At 36.5% G+C, this 18,581-nt stretch overlaps 2 protein-coding genes across 2 annotated transcripts; one reads left to right on the top strand and one right to left on the bottom strand.

Moving 5' to 3' along the window:
• Positions 1-331: 331 nt before the first annotated feature.
• Positions 332-3,037, top strand: LOC148880235 (DUF1499 family protein). The gene is made up of 7 exons (XM_088962091.1): positions 332-1,062; positions 1,173-1,229; positions 1,325-1,450; positions 1,567-1,636; positions 1,713-1,805; positions 1,911-2,024; positions 2,843-3,037. Exons 1-7 carry the CDS (start codon positions 917-919, stop codon positions 2,894-2,896), a joined length of 660 nt encoding a protein of 219 aa, XP_088818217.1. The 5' UTR covers positions 332-916; the 3' UTR covers positions 2,897-3,037.
• Positions 2,984-12,571, bottom strand: PBF1 (N-terminal nucleophile aminohydrolases (Ntn hydrolases) superfamily protein). Its single transcript, XM_088962090.1, has 7 exons — positions 12,375-12,571; positions 12,182-12,289; positions 10,651-10,732; positions 4,971-5,100; positions 4,752-4,894; positions 4,592-4,678; positions 2,984-3,343 (listed from the first exon to the last, which is right to left on the bottom strand). Exons 1-7 carry the CDS (start codon positions 12,422-12,424, stop codon positions 3,269-3,271), a joined length of 675 nt encoding a protein of 224 aa, XP_088818216.1. The 5' UTR covers positions 12,425-12,571; the 3' UTR covers positions 2,984-3,268.
• Positions 12,572-18,581: the final 6,010 nt, after the last annotated feature.

Raw genomic sequence — 18,581 nt, 5'->3', positions numbered from 1 at the left:
GACCATTCTCATGCTGTTATACTAGTTTCAAGGTAAGCAGATTTTTTTCCAGAGAACATCAGTTATCCAGCTGATTAATACTTTCCGATAATAGGGCTGTAATCGGATTGGCCCAAATTTGCATTTTATAATGCTTTGAATACCCGAGCCCAATCCAAGGACAAAAAAATTTAAACCCAGTCCGTTTAAAATTTTGGGCTAAGTCAATTCAGGCTCGGGTTTGGCCCACCCTAATTACACCCCTACAGAAGAATGTTGAAATCGAACATACCCCAACTTTTGCTTGGAAAGCACTTATTTGTGTAAATACTTACCTAAGTTATTGGGCCGAAGCTTTACCAGTGTCTGAACGGGATTTGTTCCTTACACTTGGGCGCCTCATATGTACATTCAATGTGCATTGAAAACATCTCTCGTAAAAAATAACTTATAAACACGGGAGATATTCTCAATACATGGTAGGATGTGCGTGAGGCGCCCTACGTGAGGAAACAGAATTCAATCAGAGCAAATGCCATTCGAACAGCCATCATAGCCTTGAATTGGGAATATCTTCCCATGAAATAAAGCAAATACGGATTTTGCTCTGACTGAAGCCAATCTCCTACGTGAGGAGCAGATCCGGTCTCACCGGTATCCTAATTAATTGTGGTTTTGATTTGCCACGTCACCATGAATTAACCACGTCAAACGACGGATGGCTCACCTGCGAGTGACGCAATGGCGCATCGAGAGATTGGAAAAGATGGCGTATTATGCAATTTATGTGGTGGTAGTATTAGTAATGGTATGGACATTGTTCAATGGGGACAATGGACCTCAGTTTAGACAACTATTTTAAAAGTTTAAGCGCAGGAAGAAGAGGGGAAAGCGAGGTTCATATCGTTTTCACGACCTTCTGTTCAGAGCTTCGAACATGGCCTCCATGGCTTCTTCTGTAACGAGACCGAGCAAATACTTGCGTACTCATAAGAAAAGGTATAATGGGTATCCCCCTGCTCCCCGTATTATTATAGCTTCACAGCAACAGCAGAGCAAATCGACCGACCAAATGGGACGAAGGTACCGTAAATCTCTTCGTTTGGAAAGCTCTTTCTTTTATTTTGTATGCATTGTGTGTTCTGGAGAAGTTAGGGTTCTGATATGTTTATGAAATTCTGAGAAAAATTAAGGGAGATCGTATTGAGAAGCACCGAATTCGCTGTCATTGCGGCCATCTTCCACTTCAGGTCCTTCATTCGAACTCCTTGTCCATCCCCGCTACTCTTATTTCCCTCCCTCTATCTCTAAAATTTCTAGTTTGGGATGTATCTAAATGTGACAGCGGAACAAAACCCAATTACCTTGGAGTGCAGAAGAATCCTCCAGCTCTAGCTCTGTGTCCGGCAACTAACAATTGCATTTCAACTTCGGAAGGGGTCAGTGATCTCACCCACTACGCCCCACCTTGGTAAGCTTGCTCCGATCCAGTTTCAACTCTGTATTAATTACAGTCAGAAAAACCTATGTCATTTAAATTATCTGTTGGTCATCTCTTATCTGATTATTCTAGTACGAGACTTTCAGGAACTATAACTCTGAAGGACGGAAAAAGCCGATCGGTAGAGAAGACGCAATGGCCGAGCTTATCCAAGTGGTATAACTATAAACTTAAAGGGAGTGGTCTGAAATATTGGATTGGACTGAGCTAAATTTAAGCATTACTTTCGCAGATAAAATCAACAAAACCAGACAAATTTACCCCACGTATAATGGAAAGGAAAGACGACTACATTCGCGTAGAATACGAGAGTCCCATCATGGGGGTATGTGATCGGCAAGCGGATATTGTCATTCTTCCTTTTATTTATATGAGTTAAGGTTTAAATCATAAAATCAAAAGGTTTTCATATTTTTCTCTGTTAATACAGTTTGTCGACGACGTCGAGTTTTGGTTTCCACCTGGGAAGAAATCAATCGTTGAATATCGGTCTGCATCCCGCTTGGGAAACTTCGATTTTGATATTAACAGAAGGAGAATTAAGGTATCAAGCCACATTTTGAGTTTTGATTGCACATAGAGGAAAAAGCAATTCTTAGTTTCTTTCTTGTTTATCAATCCCACAAAGATGATCTTAGTTTATTTTTTGTTTACCAATATCTTAACCGGTTCAGAGAGTGGATGGGCCTTAAACCAGCCCTTTTGAATCAGATTAAAAAAAAAAACTAAAAAAAATAAAAAAAACTACCAATACTGTCCAATACACCACTACCAGCATATCAGGCATATCAATATTTTGAACCTTGCTACAATGTGAATTGTTTTCTTGTTACCGGTTCCAAAAATAAATCAAAATCATTTGACTTGAAAATAAATTGTTTCTCAATACAAGAACACAAAAAACATGTTCTTAGTTGTGTGTTTGTCTTCTGTTTTAAAACTGAAACCAAAAATATGTTCTATTTGGTTTTAAAAACATATTTTCATCTGAATATTCAACTTCATGGTCATCTAACTTCTATATTAAAAATTTTATTTTTATTTTAAAAGTTAATATTTTGTTGATTTAAAAATCATGTACTGTTTTTTGAAATAAAACCAACTCATTTTTCCTTTTGGAAGCAAAAACAGAGTTCAATGTTCTTCTGTAATGTGGCAATTCCCAAAAAATAAAAATTGAAAACAAAACCAATCATGTTATAGAATGTCTCCTTATAAAGATTACACAATTCTTAATGTTAGCTTATGTTGCCTTCTGAGCAACCAGCTCATATGCCCACGTTTGACTCCGTGGGGGTTGGGCATTTGTGGTTAGCTATCCATGTTACATGCTTGATTAATGAGTTCTTAAATATGTAACAGGCCTTAAGATTGGAGTTAGAGAAGAAGGGATGGGCTTCAGAGGGGAGCTTCTGAGCTCACTTACTAAACCGTTATGGATCTTGGTTCTCAAGAATGGATGGTTGATTAAAGTTATCTGCGTCTCCATTTGTAAGATCAAAATAACTAGAAAATTTCAAGGTTTCTATCTCAATAAAGTTGAAAGGGTTGCGAAAAGTCTCCTAAGACAGCCTGCTCACTTGTTTGAAATAAACCACCATCTGAATGTATACGAGGATAATAATGAAAAATAGAAAACATCAGGCATTCCCCGGTTTCAATTACATGCATCTGCATCCAAGACATTTCCCTGTTGCAAGTAATTGTATGTGCTTTCCAAGCAAAAGATAAGCATCCGAGGCCAAAATACCATAACAACCATTGACGCAGAAACAGTGGTAGAAGACATCAGTCTTTCCTCATTTCCAGGTATTCTCGTCGAATACCGTCTGCTTTTACAACGACTATTTCCAATTTGTCTCCCTGCAAAACATTGGCAACGGATTAACAAAGACAATGGCCCAAATCGAGTATCATTGATGGCTTGTTCTTTATCTTCTTAATTTCCCCTAATCTGGCCTCTAAAATAATTCAAGTCCGAATCTCAAAGGTGAGAGCTAAAAAAGAGGAGAGAATAACTATATGCTAAGAAGGTTTTGTAGATTGGAGTTTCCGATGATAATCACTGATGATATTCATCAGAAATCGGGACAGCAATAGCTCGAGTTCATTGAAGTATAAATCAATTTAAAGGACAACCTACCCAAACCATGAACAAGGTACGACAGGCTGAGCGATGTGACAAACATAAGATAAAATGCCTTGATAAAAAAAAAAAAACAAAATGCCGCAAATTTTTATATGGACCAGTTCCTCAAGGACATTTTAACACAACTAATAGTTAAGTTTCAACACCAACAGAAACCCAATTGCAATCACACCGGACCTAGCAAGGGTGGAATGGGTCACCAACTCACCCATTTAACCAGTATATCTTGAAACTCCCGTCTGATAGTTATTTTTCCATTACCACAGTAAGAGTCTTAAAAGTTAAATTTCTTAGATACTATAGAAATGCAAGTAACAACCATAAAAAGAGGCACTAAGCTACCTATGCAATCTCCTTTACTTTCTTACTGTCATTCAGAAGATGCTCCAAAAATCAACCAAAAATAATAAATTTTGAGATGCAATATCATTTAAAAGAAACGGTAACTATGTGCCATGTAATATCATTTAAAAGAAATGATTCTTCGATCATCACCTGTTCTGTTTTATTTCAAACTGGTCCAAACTTGAAATATGAAAGCAATTGCAAATGGAACTCTGAGCAGGCTTGACAGAGATAATAGTAAATGTCAAAATTGGGTTGCTTGGTAAGCTTCCTGCTCAAGTTTGAAAGGAGTACAAATACAAATATGTATAATGCAAATACATACAAAATACAAGGTTTTGTATTCTACAAATTTGTATTTGTACTCCTTCCAAACTGTGCCTTCATAAACACACCTAGAAATCTTCCAACTGGCAACTTTGTTTGAAGATGAAAAGAAATCTTATATTCCTCTCCCCATCCTTTTAATAATACAAGGTTGTGTATGGGGTCAATATCCATAAGAACTAGATTTCATAACATTTTTGCTTAATACACTGTAATTTTTGTCCCATGCCAATTAGTATCTAGATTTTCAGACAAGAGAAAGAAGTATAAAATGGAAAGAAAAAACTTACAGAGTATATGTCCCTTTCAACTGCAGATGCAAAAACATCCTTCACCAAGTCAACTGCTTCTGATTCCGAGAGTGGGGTCACAGCATCCTGCAAAAGCTTGCATTAAGTTGATGGTCAAAATGACTTGACAACCACCAAGAAATTCAGGTCAAAATCTCACCTTGGCAGGTAATAAGAGAGGGCTAGGAGATTTCAGCTTGTTGTCCAAGACAGGCATGATCAGCGTAGAACCAGAACCTTGAGTACTGTATCCAACCCTCTCATAGGATCCAACAGCATCATACGTGAACACACAACCCTTTCCTAAAGGAGTAATTTATGTGATAACCTTGCATTGTAAATAAAGGCATATAATAGATTCTATGAAATATAGAAATACCTTCATTGTCAAGGCCACCTAAGACATTGAAAGCATAATAAGGGAAGAAACGTTTGTAGTATAAAGTGTTGGAAAGGAGCTGCGCCATTGCAGGGCAGCTCATCTGCTTGTTGTGTTGATGCTGATAGATCTAAACCACAAGAAAAAAGGAACCATATATCAGTTTCTATACAGTTTCTCAAATTCCTTGCCTCTTAGAGCAATAATCCCCATATAACTGGATGCCACATTTTTGGAATCCAAGATGTTAAATTTTGGGCTTTAAGATGCAGTCTCAAATTTCTTCAAGAATAGAAGACAATAGGCATACATACTCTTTTGTATCTTCAAATTGAACTCTAAATTCTTTGACATTAAACCCTAATTTCAGTTCTAATTCCTTTGCTAAAATAGATATATAAAATCATATATTCTTGTATTTATTCTCTTCTTCCACATAAAAGGACCATTACACGATGTTGGTCTCGGTTATCCAGGGTCTTGGGAGGGTGGACCAGATACGGATCTAACCTTTATTTGCTTGCATTAAGTGGCTGCACTCAGACTTTAACCCACATTCTCAAACTTGTGAGCCCCAGATTTTATCATTGCACCAAGCATACATTCTTGTATTTATTTTCTCTGATTCCACATAAAAGGGCATTACCCAATCTTGGTCCTGGCCATCCAGGATCTTGGGAGGGGTGAAACGAATACGGACCTAACATTCAGTATTTTCTTGTATGAAGTGGCTGCTCTCTGACTTGATCCTACATTCTCACACTTGTCAGCCTGATATTTTACCATTTTACCAAGCAATGGCTCATAATAGATTCCTTTTACTTGTCCAGCAAAAGAAAAGTTAAAAATAAAAATAAAGTGCATATTAATCAAGCATTATGCAACAAGATAAGAATAGAAGAAGTGTTTATGAATCTGCTCTAACTCTGCTGCTGGGGAGGGAGGAATTCTGTAGTCCATACTGGCGAACCTTCCAGAAATTCAGAATTATCAATCCCCATGCACATCTATGTGAGTCAAGTACCACAAATAAAAAGGTAGAAACAAGTTTTCCCCTCCCTGATCAGAAATCATCCCAAATCAAGTTCAATGACAGCCTGACATGTTCAAGAGTCCAATGGAACACAAATCCTACTACACATTCCTATTATCCTATAACCATCATTTGAGGTACATACATGGTCCATCCAGTAAGATGATTTTAGTGCTTTGTTTCTGCAAGAATTACATTTTGTAGATATGTAAGTTTAATAACTTACCTAGATAAACAATACACAATTCCAGCAAAGTCGTCCAAGTTTCAACCCCCCCCCCCCTACCAAAACAAAAATCATCAGAAATCATCCTAAATCAAGTTCAATGCTATGTTCTAAGAGTCTAATGCAAGATAAATTTCACCCATCCATTCCCAGGGTCCTATAACTCATTAGGTGTACACACACAGTCCATGCAGTAAGAGGATTTTAGTGCTTTATTTCTGCAAGAACTAGAGTTACAAAATTCTAGTAAAATAATCCAAGATTCAACCCCCCCCCATCACTTACCGCATTGCTTGTTGATTTCTAAATGTTTCTTTTCCCTATTTTTCCTCTTGTTTTACTTGAATTTCTGATTAAGGCATCCCAAGAACAATTAAAGGAGGGAGTTAGGACCAATGTTTTGTATCATGTCTTGACTTATCCTTGATGACCTTATCTATCAGTTTTCTCATTTGTTAAGGACACATCAAGTTAACCACTCATCCAATTTGTAGCACACCCATGAGAAAAGGCTAACAAAATCATATATTATTACCTTTGCCCACTGGAATGTGTCAAACGTGGTAACAAGCCAACAGAAAATTCAAAAGATGCCAGAATTCTGGCCAGGCTTTTACTTAGCCATATTTTTATATGCTTGGATGGCTAAAGGAAGAAGACAGTGGTTTGTGGAGTTATAACGATGAGAAGAAAAAAATTCAAATGGCTGAGTAGGGATATTGTGCTGCATTACAGCTGGGCGAAGAGGACTGCTAACTCATTTGCTGATGGATTAGCCAAGGAAGGGGTGAATAGGGAATCTATATTTTGGGCTAACTTTTGACTTTCTTCCAATGTATTCTGTTGGTGGGGAGTTAAGACATTTTACGTCCCCCCCCCCCTTGTACTTGAAGTTTCACATAGTTTCATATCATTAATAAAGTTTCTTGTTACTGATCAAAAAATATATATATAAAATACATTGTCTTCAGTATCTTGAGTTAAGATGGAATAATAGAACGTCAAGGAGACGAGAAAATGAGACACCAAACTTTTGACAAGAAAATACCTTCAATGTGAAGGGAAAACCATTGGACCTAGTCCAGAGAAAAGTTTAACTATCTTAATAACAATGGAGTTGCAAGAAGGTCCCTTCTAGTCAGATAAGGTTAACATTAAGAATGGAGCACGAACAACTATCTTGGGTATTACAAATAAATCACCATATAAAGGGTATTTAAACAAGAAAAATGGAAAAAAAAATAACTCGTGTACAGAGGTTGCATGATTTTCTTCCAAAAGCACTATTTGAGAAATTGATCAGTGCACTGAATAAGTGGTCACATAACTAGGGACATATCACAAGAACCACGAGTCCAGAACCTTGGATAAAGAAACATATCAAACACCATAAAAAGCTGTTTTTGTTTTCCTTTCTTTCCCAATGCGTCAGGAGGCTTTCCCAATCTCAAGAAGTTTCTTATCTTCACAAGAGGAAATATACCAAAAAAAAAATTGTGATTTCAAGGGCCTCCAGCACATAAGGAGTTCACTTTTTCTTGGTCAAAAGGCCTTGTGGGTCCAATAAGGACAGACCCCAACAATCCCCCACCTAAAAAATTAGTCTCATGACTTCTATAAGTACAACGCTCCTATAAAATTCCTGATCATCGTCAGGCGGTGCATTCATCATCATATTTTAATCAAAGTTATTGATATGGTTCTATCCATGTTGCAACACTATATCCCAAATCCACCCATACATCATAATTCACACAACACGTAGCATGCATAACCTTTGTACAGAGACCTGAGCTGCTAGTTAAGCAAATTGCTAATTTAATTGTCACAACGAACAACATACTTCTCCTTGTTTAAAATAAAATATTCAAAAGAATCTCTCACCCACAATGTCTCCTTGCATACAGCACACCCCAGTTGTAGCATTTTTTTAACCTCAGTAGTGGATAAACCACATACATACTTTTGTAGTCTCTATTTTCAAGGGATTGCTTCCTCTAATCCCAACATGGATTAAACAAAATCAACACCTTCAACCATATCTACACCTAAAAGACTTCTAGCATAGGCCTTCTAGCTGCAAAGCATAAACACATCTCAGGCTACTCCTTGAGATGCCTGAGAATCCACTTAACCACTGCCAAATGCTCCTTCCTAGGACTAGTAAGAAAGATACCAATATCACCAACTAATGCTGAAAATTAGCTGGTACCTCATGCAATGTAGATTGTAGACTTCCTAAAATCAGCATTTTCAACCATGTCTACAGCTATAAAATTTTCTAATATAGGCACTTCAGATTACCCCTTAAGATACCCATGAATTAGCAAGAAACCCACTAATAACACCAATTAATGCCCCTAATTATAGAGTTTCCTCTTCACGGGTGGGAAAGAGAATAAGAACAATGCTACTTTTTCCATTTATTTAGAATTTTAGATTGTATGTGGTGAAACCCACATTCCACTTACTCTTTGTTGATTTAAGAAAGAAGCTGACCAATACATATTTGGTATCTGGGTCAACCTCTTCATAGTGCTTTTAATATCCTACTCATTTAAATGCAATTCCATTTTTGTGCTTCATTAATGCAATTATCATGTATCTCATGTAACTATAGATTTCTTCATAAAAATGCTTGGAAGAAGAGGCAGTCACCTCTTGTCTGGGTGAGATTTTCACTCGTTTCTTATTCAAATACACATTGAATAGCAATTTCTTGTTAATACCAAAGGGAATCTTTTCCTCTTTACACTCATTTACCTTAGGTTGCAAAAAGAACATCTTCTAACTACATTAATTTTAAAATAGAAAGTTCGTGGTTTTCCCCTCATATTGGGCTTTCTATGTGGTTTTCCACACGGGGGAAAAACCTGCCTATTACTCTGGCCTCACTGCTTGCTTGCCAATTCTATTCCAATAAATTAATTGTTTTGGTTATGCATGAAAAATGTTTACAAGAATGATATGAAGAAAGATCACGGTCATATTTAATTCAGCCTTAAATATTCAATCCCAACTATTTTACACATTCCATCCCATCAGTGAGTTCTATCAAGAGCCGTGTTTTTGGTCAAATGCCCGCCTAGGCGACGACAAGGCGCCCTTGGAGGCTCGACTCGCCCAGTCTCCAAGCAGTTTTGTGCACTGGGTTATAAAATACTTTTATATTTTTAATTTTTTGACATTATAATTATAAAATAGACATTATTAAACTAGAATATTCATTTTATGTGTTTATATACTAATTTCTTTTTATTATTTTCTTATTTTGTTAGGGTTTAATCAACGCAAACATTGCTAACTGCTGTAAACCCATGGTTCAAAGTATCGATACACCACTGTGTATTGGCAGAGGTGTATCGGTACTTATAACAATATTCCCCCTATTTTTTTATTTCTTTGGTTTTCAATTTCATTCTAAAATATATATATATATATATATTATTTAAAAAAAATGGGTCCCCAAAAACACCTGTAAACAGGTATCGGGACCCCAAAGATACAATAGAATACACCTGATACGGGGTGTGTCATATCGAAATTTTGATCCTTGATTGAACCCTCAAAATTTTCAAAACCTGAACCAGTAAGGGAAGAACTTAAAATTTTGTCTGATCAACACATTTTCTTCTTCCACCTTTTCTTTTCTTCTCTCCTATAACAAAAGTAGGGGTTCAGCCCCTATATTTTTTGAATTTTCTTTCCTTTGTTCTTTTTCTTCTCATAAAATGTTGATTTTCTAGACTTAAACATGAAATTTATACTTCTTTTATGAAAATTATGAATAACTAAGGAAAGATGGTTATGGAACCTAGGGAACTACCCTAGGATATATGGTTTTACTTAAAAAAAAAAAAAAATCCATCACCTAGGTGTCGCCTAGGTGCCTCCTAGGCGACTAGGCACCCCCTTGTCGCCTAGCCTCACCTTGGCACCTTGAAAACTATGATTGTAAGTCCAAGTCCTTAGAAAGAATAGGACTGTGCATACTGGAATTTTCTCCTATACATGCTATGCAAGATGGGGTTTCAGCTTATACGAAGAAATTAGAAAAAAGTCAACACATTGATGGCATCATTTCAATACTTGTAAGTTGTGACAGGTGCATGACTAGATTTCCAAAAGCTCTGGTCAAGAGGGGGAAACTCCCTCTTCTTTTATGTTTATTCTACCATTTTCCAAACTTCCTAGATTGGTTGTTCACACATTGCATATAAATGATAAGCAGAAAAAACACATTCACCTCACAAATTATAAACAGACAAACAGAACTACGTGGCACCACATTAGCTAATGGATAAAGAAATTATGATGTGGACATGTTTTTTATATAGTATATACTACCCTTTATAATTAGGACTTTAATGGGAGAAATGATGAGTAAAGACAGTAAGCTTTTGATTCTTCCAACCACTTACCAAGTGCCTAGCAGATAAAACTTTTTGTAAAGCTTTCACGTCAGCCTGAAATCCAGAGGAAGCCATCAGACACTTGTCTGCTCTGCAATATTATCAACATAAAGAACATAGTCAGGTTATACAAGTAAAACCTTTTTTATCAGCATATACAAGTAAAACATTATTACAAACGTAATTCAAGGTGTTAACAACATTCACCACCATTAAAGTTTTATATTCCCACTACAGATTTTACAACATGAAGCACCACTCATGATAAGAGCAATGAGATAAAAGCTCAGTCATTCACTATAAAAGGGAAACCAGAAGGATAGTGGATTTATAAACCATTGATAAATGATAACAAAAGAATTACCATTTATATTTACTCCACAAAAACAGAACTTATCTTCAAGTGGGTATAAATAAAATCTTGAAATTTTTCCCCAGTCTTCAAAAGAAGGTCACCATTGATTTTTTTTTTTTTTTGAAAAGCCTTAAAGTAAACTTCTTTCTGATACCCAACTCAGATTATTATATCAAATCTTATATTTTTGTAACAGGTCAGTTGTGCACAAAACAATCTGTTATGAAAGTTGAAACAGAAATCCCTATTAAGTGGAATTTTACCTTTTTTGATTGATAACAAGATCAACAGGATTAATTAATAAATAGTAGGTATAATAAGAAGTGCAGCCGCTTCACCCATGACATGGTGAAGGGAAACAGCCCAAAGAACCAGTAAGCCACTTGACAAACATCAGCCAGATGTACATTTGTAGTTGTACACATTACACAACTAACTTGAATAATAGCTGTGCACCTAATATTTTCTAAACTCCTAGCAACGGTATCCACTTGGGAAATTATTGACCTCTAGATCCATTTTAGAGTTCTTCATCATTCTATCTTTCCTGATGGCATGCCTCAAAATGCCAAAATCCTTCGGAAGATATGAAAAATCTAACCTATAATCGCCATAGAATTTTTGAGTTTTTGCCCCTATATGGTATTAATTTAGGAGGAGGTCATTGGTGAGATGAAAGCAATCCTCAAAATCCTTCCTTTTAGCTGGAATAGGAAGATGGCTTTGATCAAATAGATTTTTTAATTGTTGAATTTGGGCCATCAAATTTCATCCTCTTTTCTTATTTTACCTTTTTTCCTCACTTCCACATTTAGGTTTCAGAAGTGAAACCAAGGAGCCAAAAGTCCCATGAGATCAAAGATGCAAATCGGGCCAGTAGAAATTCTTTCAACTATTCCAATTATTACCCCTATATTTCCTATAAATTTATTAATAAAAAAGAACTAAAAAAAAACTAAAGCACCAAATCACCAATCACCCCCCCCCCATCGAAGGATGCCTTGTATGTTTTATACAAGAGTGTGGTAGCAATTCACTCCGATTATTTCGCAAGCACAGAAAGAACAGAAGAAGTAGCCGTGTGGAGTAAGTACAATCAACGGAGACATACATCGCAACGGGATCAATAGAAATGCGTACAACATTTAAAAGGAATCAACAAGGAGCAGAATGAAAAGGCAATACAGTTTGCAGATTTTGGAGTAATCTCGAGTTAATATGTTATAACCCGTCGACATTCGAGTATCTGCAGCTATGACACAGTAATCTACACCTGCAATCGCAACACATGTTCTGCAGATGAAGATTGTATACGTTAGGGTAGGGAGTAAAAAATGGGAAAAAAATCACAAACGAAATCAAAAGGAAAGCAGCTTACCCTCCATTGTTTTCGTACGGAGACCAGTTGGCTTGCTGCTTAATACCCATGGCTTGGATCAGGAGAGTCGGGAGAGAAGACGAATGAGGGTTTTCTTTGTCTACCCTGGTTTTAGCCTTTTGATATTCTCTGTTTCTTTCTCCCGAAGAAAAATAAATACAGATGAAAAAACTAAAAACGGGTTGTTTTCTAGATTCATAAACGGGTCGTAATTGCTTATAAACGGGTTGGATTTATTCCTCGTTGAAGCGGGGGTGGACGCCTGGATGGCTCTACACGATGAGCCCATGAGTACGCCCATGTTGCGATAACTAAAAGGCCCAATCGGCCCAATCGGCCCAGCCTCGCGACATGTGGTGGCTCAAGCGCTGTCAATGGACTCGGAAAGTCTGATTGCCGATTTAGGTCTCGTTTGGTGTGTCTTTCCGCGCGAATTGTTTGACAATTTATATTTTCGTCGGTTGAGCCATGAAAAGATTCTGCCCCAAAAATATCAATGGATTAGCCAAGTTTATAAATTTTAGAACTTGCACCCAATTAATAAAATCTACAGAGATTCTATCCCATCATATACAATTAAAATCCATATCTTATTATTATTATTATTATTATTATTATTATAAGTGAGAATAATTAACTTTTTAAATAGTTTTTATTTTCTTTTTTTGTTCTTTTGTCATTACAAACACGACAAGTGCATATTAAATCTAAATCTAATCCGAATCTAATGTATTAAACTGCAGATTAGATACAGATAATTGAAAATCAGATTAGATGCAGATGCAAGTGAGAATTCCTTTGTTTTTTTACAAGTCTAGCTGAATTCCATCTAAACCCTAGCTTGTTACAGCCATAGTTAGTATGGTACTTCCAGGCAGGGTTAGGATGGACAGTTGAAATACAAATAGGTGATTTTATGACATCGCTGCTTTTTTTGTGTTGTCATCTTGTTTTAAGATGTGTTATCCGGGGTGATCATTTATAGTCTGACCTGGCCCAACTCTCAAACGTTTGGGCTTCAGCCTATATTTTATGCTCAGCTTATGCCTAAAGTATATGCTGATGTGTCATGTAACAGTTTTATATTACACGAACCCATAAAAGCATGCCATACAATCTATATATACACTTAAGCACAATGCAATTATAAGGCCCAAGACCGGCTAACCCATGCTATAGCCCATATAGGTATTAAGCCCTAGGAGTGGACTCAGAAGTGGAGGAGGGGGAGCCAACCCCAACCCCCACAATCCCGTATCCCACTTATATTTTGGCCCCATCTATGTTTATTAACATTTGAACCATCTAAAAAATCTTGGTTCCACTCATGCTAAGTTCAGCCAATTCATGATCACCCTCTTATTTCCTTAGGTTGTGTAGGGCTTAAGGAAAAAGTAGGGAAAGGATAGAAATATAGGGAAAGCCTTAGTAGGTGTTTGGCATTGGTGCTGGGAATACAGCCCCGTTTTCTCATAAAAATGGTATTAGTCATGTGTGAAAAAACGGTGTTTATTTTTTGTTTGGAAGCGGTACTGCCACATAGACTGTTTTCTCGAAGAACAACACTAGCTTTGTTTGGTACCAATGCTATAGAACTGTTTTCAGCACTAGTCATATTATCCAACATCCAAGATGAGGCCACGTTGATGCCACATCATAGTACCATTGGCAGCAACATGTTGTTTTATGAGAAAACATCAAATTTGGTGTTGCTTCAGACCACACTTTCCCAATTTCCAATGCATGGTCTGAGGATGATGCAGTCCCAAAGATCCTCAATTCGGATTATTTCTATCAAATCCAATTGCATGATAATATGATATTTCCTCAAACATTGTCCACATGAACATCATGCTCAACACTCGCAATGAAATATACAAGTTGATTCACTTACCTAAAGACATGTTGGGCCTAGAAACTCTTCCCACTCTAGATCTACTCACAAACCTTTATCACATCCCTACCCACAAGACACAGCCACCATTTATTGGGAACATCTCCCCATGAATGGCAAGGGAGATGTTCCCAATGCATGGTTGTAATGTTATGTGGGTAGAAAATGTGGGAAGAGTTTGTGGGTAGCTAAGCTCTACTTTTCCTACCTTGCTTGATCAGCACCTAGATGTTTCATGGGGGGCTTTCACTTGTTGTTGAGGCAATCAATTGTGAGTTGGGATTCCCCTTCAACAATGATGTAATTGTAGCCCAAGTTAAATCATAATTTTGATGGCTTCTTTGTCTCCCCATGCTTTTTTCATCTAGATTGTGTTGAGAGTTTTTTTTAATAAGTTTTAAGTAATGATATTTCCTCAAAAATCTCTTACAACCCATGCAATCGTGGATTCTCTATCTTGTTTAACAAAAACATCAAAATTTATTTTTAAACAGCTTTGACCTAATGAATATGGTTATTTTTCAGATTATTACTTGATGAAGATCAAAATTGGCCACAGGGGCAAGGATGGAAAGTTGTTGGAGAAGGGTGTCACCTTGGCTGCTTAGATAGACCTGCAACCACAAGAAATGTCAAAGACCCCGGGTGATATCCCAAGGGCATGAACTCTAACAATTAAGTCAGCAACGCCAAGGGAAAATAAGGTGAGCTGGAGAGCTTAGTGAGATGAGGTGAGAGATCATGTGGAGAGCTAAAGAGCTTGTGAGGAGAGCTAGTGAGCTTGTAAGGGGACCTAGAGAGCTCTATGAGATGAGTTGAAAAGCTCATAGGGAGAGCTGGAGGGCCCCATGTGCCAAGGTGTTAGGCGTGCCTTGTTTGGTAGTGTACTACCATGTTCAATTGTGTCCAAATGAATGGGGGACTCACCTATTTATAAGAGAGGGGCTTCATCCAAGAATCAACACGTCTCTCACACATGATTAGAGCTTAGTCCACTTGTCACACCCTCAATTAACACATTGTGTGCATGTGGTAAGTAGTGGGCCTGCAAAGAGTGTGCTAGCATTGATGTTCTAATCACCTCGGCCACATGTTGCTTGTGCATGTTATGAGTTGGTGTCAAATCAGCTCATTATGGCAAGGTCAACTTGTAGCTCATCAGGACTGAGTTAACTAACCAAGACAGGTTAGCTCGTAGCTCGTTAGGACCAGGTCAACTCATTAATTAACAACTTTGCCCTCCAACATGCTACCACTTGGCAGTTTCTAACTAGTGGTCGGTTTTAGCCTTATCATTACTCTTCACAGGTTTTCTGATTAGCTCCCATGATACTCAACAAATTCCAAGTTCGCTCTATCAATATTTCCTAGTCAAGTTTGCTTAAGATTGATTGAAGACACAACATTTCAATGTTTCTACATATTCCACGAAATATAGAAAATTTTCTCCATTCTCTTTCCCCTTGTTAGACTCCAAGGTTTAAAATAATGGTTATCTTTCAAGCCATAAATTCAAGGTTTAAAATATTGACAAGATATACCTAGGAGTATCATATCTATATCCAAAGGTGTGGGTATGCGAAACACAACAAAATGATACAATCTATGGAGGTGGTCATGATTGCAACAAAGGTTATAAAAGTGGTTGTAACTAGGGGATGATTCGAGCCAAGCTAAACTGAATACTTGGCTATTCGAGCTTAACTCGTAGATATAGTGTTAGGCTCAAACTCGATTCGAACTAGAGACTTGAGCTTGAGCTTGACTCGGTTCAAAGCTTGCAAGTTCAAGCTCGAGCTCGATTACAAGCCAAGCTTTTTCTAAAAAAAAATAAGAACTATACATATAAAAATATTTTTTTTATTTTACATACAATTATAAATATTATTTATTATTACACATACAAAAAATAATTATTAAAATTATTTAATATTATACATTAAAAATAAAAATATTATATATAAATATTTGTATGTATGTGGGTGTATATAATAAAAATAATTTATTTATTATACTAGGCTCAATTAGGCTTGCAAGCCTCATGAGCCGAGCTTCACTAGGCTTGAGCTCAACTCAATTAGAAAACTATCCAATATATCAGGCTCAAGCTTTGTTTAAACCGGGTTGAGATAGCTCTATGACTACCAAGTCAATTCTATTTTTTTGCTTTAAAAGCATAAAAGTGGTACATGGATAATCATATAATTTCCCATTCATTTTGAACACAATCAAGGGTTGAACATCACATAAAAGCATAAGCGGCTAAGGTAGCGTTTGATAAATTTAAACTTTGAAGTTTGAAAAGCAGAAAACCTCTGAAAAAGCTCTTAAAGTATTTAGAGGAAGTTTTGTTTTTCTGCTTTTGTAGATATCTGAATGTAATGGAATTGTTCGCTAATCTAAGTGTTACAAGGTCTGAAAATTTTGCATTTTACAAATTTATCCCTCAAGTTGTCATTTAAATTATTAAAATATTATAATATTGTAGAAAATAATATAAAATAATAAATAGTATAAAAATATTAAGAAATAAAAAATAATAAAATAAGTAATATTAAAAGAATATTATGATAAAAGTAATAAAAATAAAAAGATTAAAAATAAATTTAAGCAATAAAATAATACAAAATGTTAAAAGCAATAAAATCATTAGTAAAAATTAAACAATAGTTTAATGTAAAACAAATAGCAACCAACTACTCATGCATAAAATACTAAAATTATCAAAGTTTGTATTATTAAACTAATATGATTAGTATGATACAATTATTATAATAAATAACTAAAAAATTATACAATAATTAAAAGTGACCAAAATTAGATGGGCTTAACAATTACTACAGGGTTGTGACAGCGTTACAATGGGAACATATTACCTAGTGTGAACACAAAACGTTGCACACAAAAACAGAGGTGAAAGATTGTAATGGGTTTGGTTTTAGACCAATCTACAAAAGAGGAGAGGTTTCAAGATAGCTAAATTGGTTGATATAATAATAACAACTAAAACAAGTGTGAGTTGGGGTTTCTTCCACTGCAACATGAGTTACAAGGGTGATGGATTCTTGGTTCAATTCAACGATGTTTGTTATGAGGTTCGAAGTTCCTCTACAACAGAGTTCAGGTGGTCTTTGTTTTTTTGGTTAGATGTTCATCATTGTGATAAAAGTTCTTCCTTGGAGTTTTAGTGGTTGAAGAAGATTAATAAGTGTAGGTACATAGTGATCACTCAAATCATCAAATTACAAAGGATACTAAATTGATACCACATGGATGCTTGAGATGAGTTCACAACTCAACGGTTGCCTGCAATGAGCTTATAGCTCATCGAATGTCTACAATGAATATACGATGCACCCTCACGACAAACTCGTACGCGAGACAAGTCATGATAAACTTGGGCTAATGTGAACATGTGACAAACTTTAGACGTGCACAGTTCTGTGATAAACCTCAGATGTGCATAGTTCTGCGATGAACTTCAGATGAGCGTAGTTTTACGATGAAATTCAGATGCATGAGGAGTTGCGATGAACTTGAGACCATTACATGACCTTAGGATCACAGTAGACCAGGAATAAATATCGGTTACACATGCGTCTTTAGGTTACGCGCGTGATAAGGCACCACGTGAATCTAATAAAAGTGTGCCTGCTAAATGAATGACGTTACTAGTGCCACATTGGTTAAATGGGTCATGGAAGGAAGTAGCACACACGGATTATGAGAATCTTCGGACGAAAGGAAAGTTCATCCTTGAGAGATCTCATAAGACCTGTGCTCCTTAATAACCGACAGCGAATCCAATATTCCCTTTCCTAATAGGAATCAAACATTTTGTTCTTTCCTTTTGGGACATCGGGATATCTCCTTATAAATGAGAGACCATCTCATAATGAAATCATCATTCGGTCATTCCATTACTCATTCGGCCTTATCATCTTATCACTCACATTTGCCCTAACCTTCAACTTACCTACTGCCATCAATCTTCCTTTGTCTTTTAAGGAGACCACTCTCACGTAGCCTGACCACCGCACTTACAATAAGGCTGAAATGGGTTTTTCAAAAATTATAAATAGGCATTTAGGGAACAAAGTGTCATCCTCTACCTCTGAGCGCACTTGGAGGTAGCAGACCCACTGAACAATTTTGAGGTATTTTCAGTGTTTCGAAGGTGACTTTGGAGGTGCCACTAAACAACCCCGAAACACTGAAAAGCAAAAAAAATTGGTGTTTGGAGGTTGATTCAGTGCTACCAAACACCGCTTAAGTGTTAGGATGAAAAGTACAAGGGACTAAATGTCACATCC

This window comes from Nelumbo lutea, chromosome 1, assembly GCF_056320005.1.
Source record: "Nelumbo lutea isolate HS-2025 chromosome 1, American lotus-T2T, whole genome shotgun sequence".
NCBI classification, from domain to species: Eukaryota; Viridiplantae; Streptophyta; class Magnoliopsida; order Proteales; family Nelumbonaceae; genus Nelumbo; species Nelumbo lutea.
The sequence above is the reverse complement of the archived record's forward strand: the minus strand, read 5'-3'. Positions and strand labels throughout refer to the sequence as shown.

Coding starts and splice junctions, on each gene's coding strand:
- PBF1 (XM_088962090.1), bottom strand. CDS start 12,424: ATGGGTATTAAGCAGCAAGCCAACTGGTCTCCGTACGAAAACAATGGA. Junction 10,733..12,181: donor TACTCCAAAATCTGCAAACT/GTATTGCCTTTT, acceptor ATAATATTGCAG/AGCAGACAAGTGTCTGATGG. Junction 4,895..4,970: donor AGGTGGCCTTGACAATGAAG/GTATTTCTATAT, acceptor TTACTCCTTTAG/GAAAGGGTTGTGTGTTCACG.
- LOC148880235 (XM_088962091.1), top strand. CDS start 917: ATGGCCTCCATGGCTTCTTCTGTAACGAGACCGAGCAAATACTTGCGT. Junction 1,230..1,324: donor GCGGCCATCTTCCACTTCAG/GTCCTTCATTCG, acceptor TAAATGTGACAG/CGGAACAAAACCCAATTACC. Junction 2,025..2,842: donor TTAACAGAAGGAGAATTAAG/GTATCAAGCCAC, acceptor AATATGTAACAG/GCCTTAAGATTGGAGTTAGA.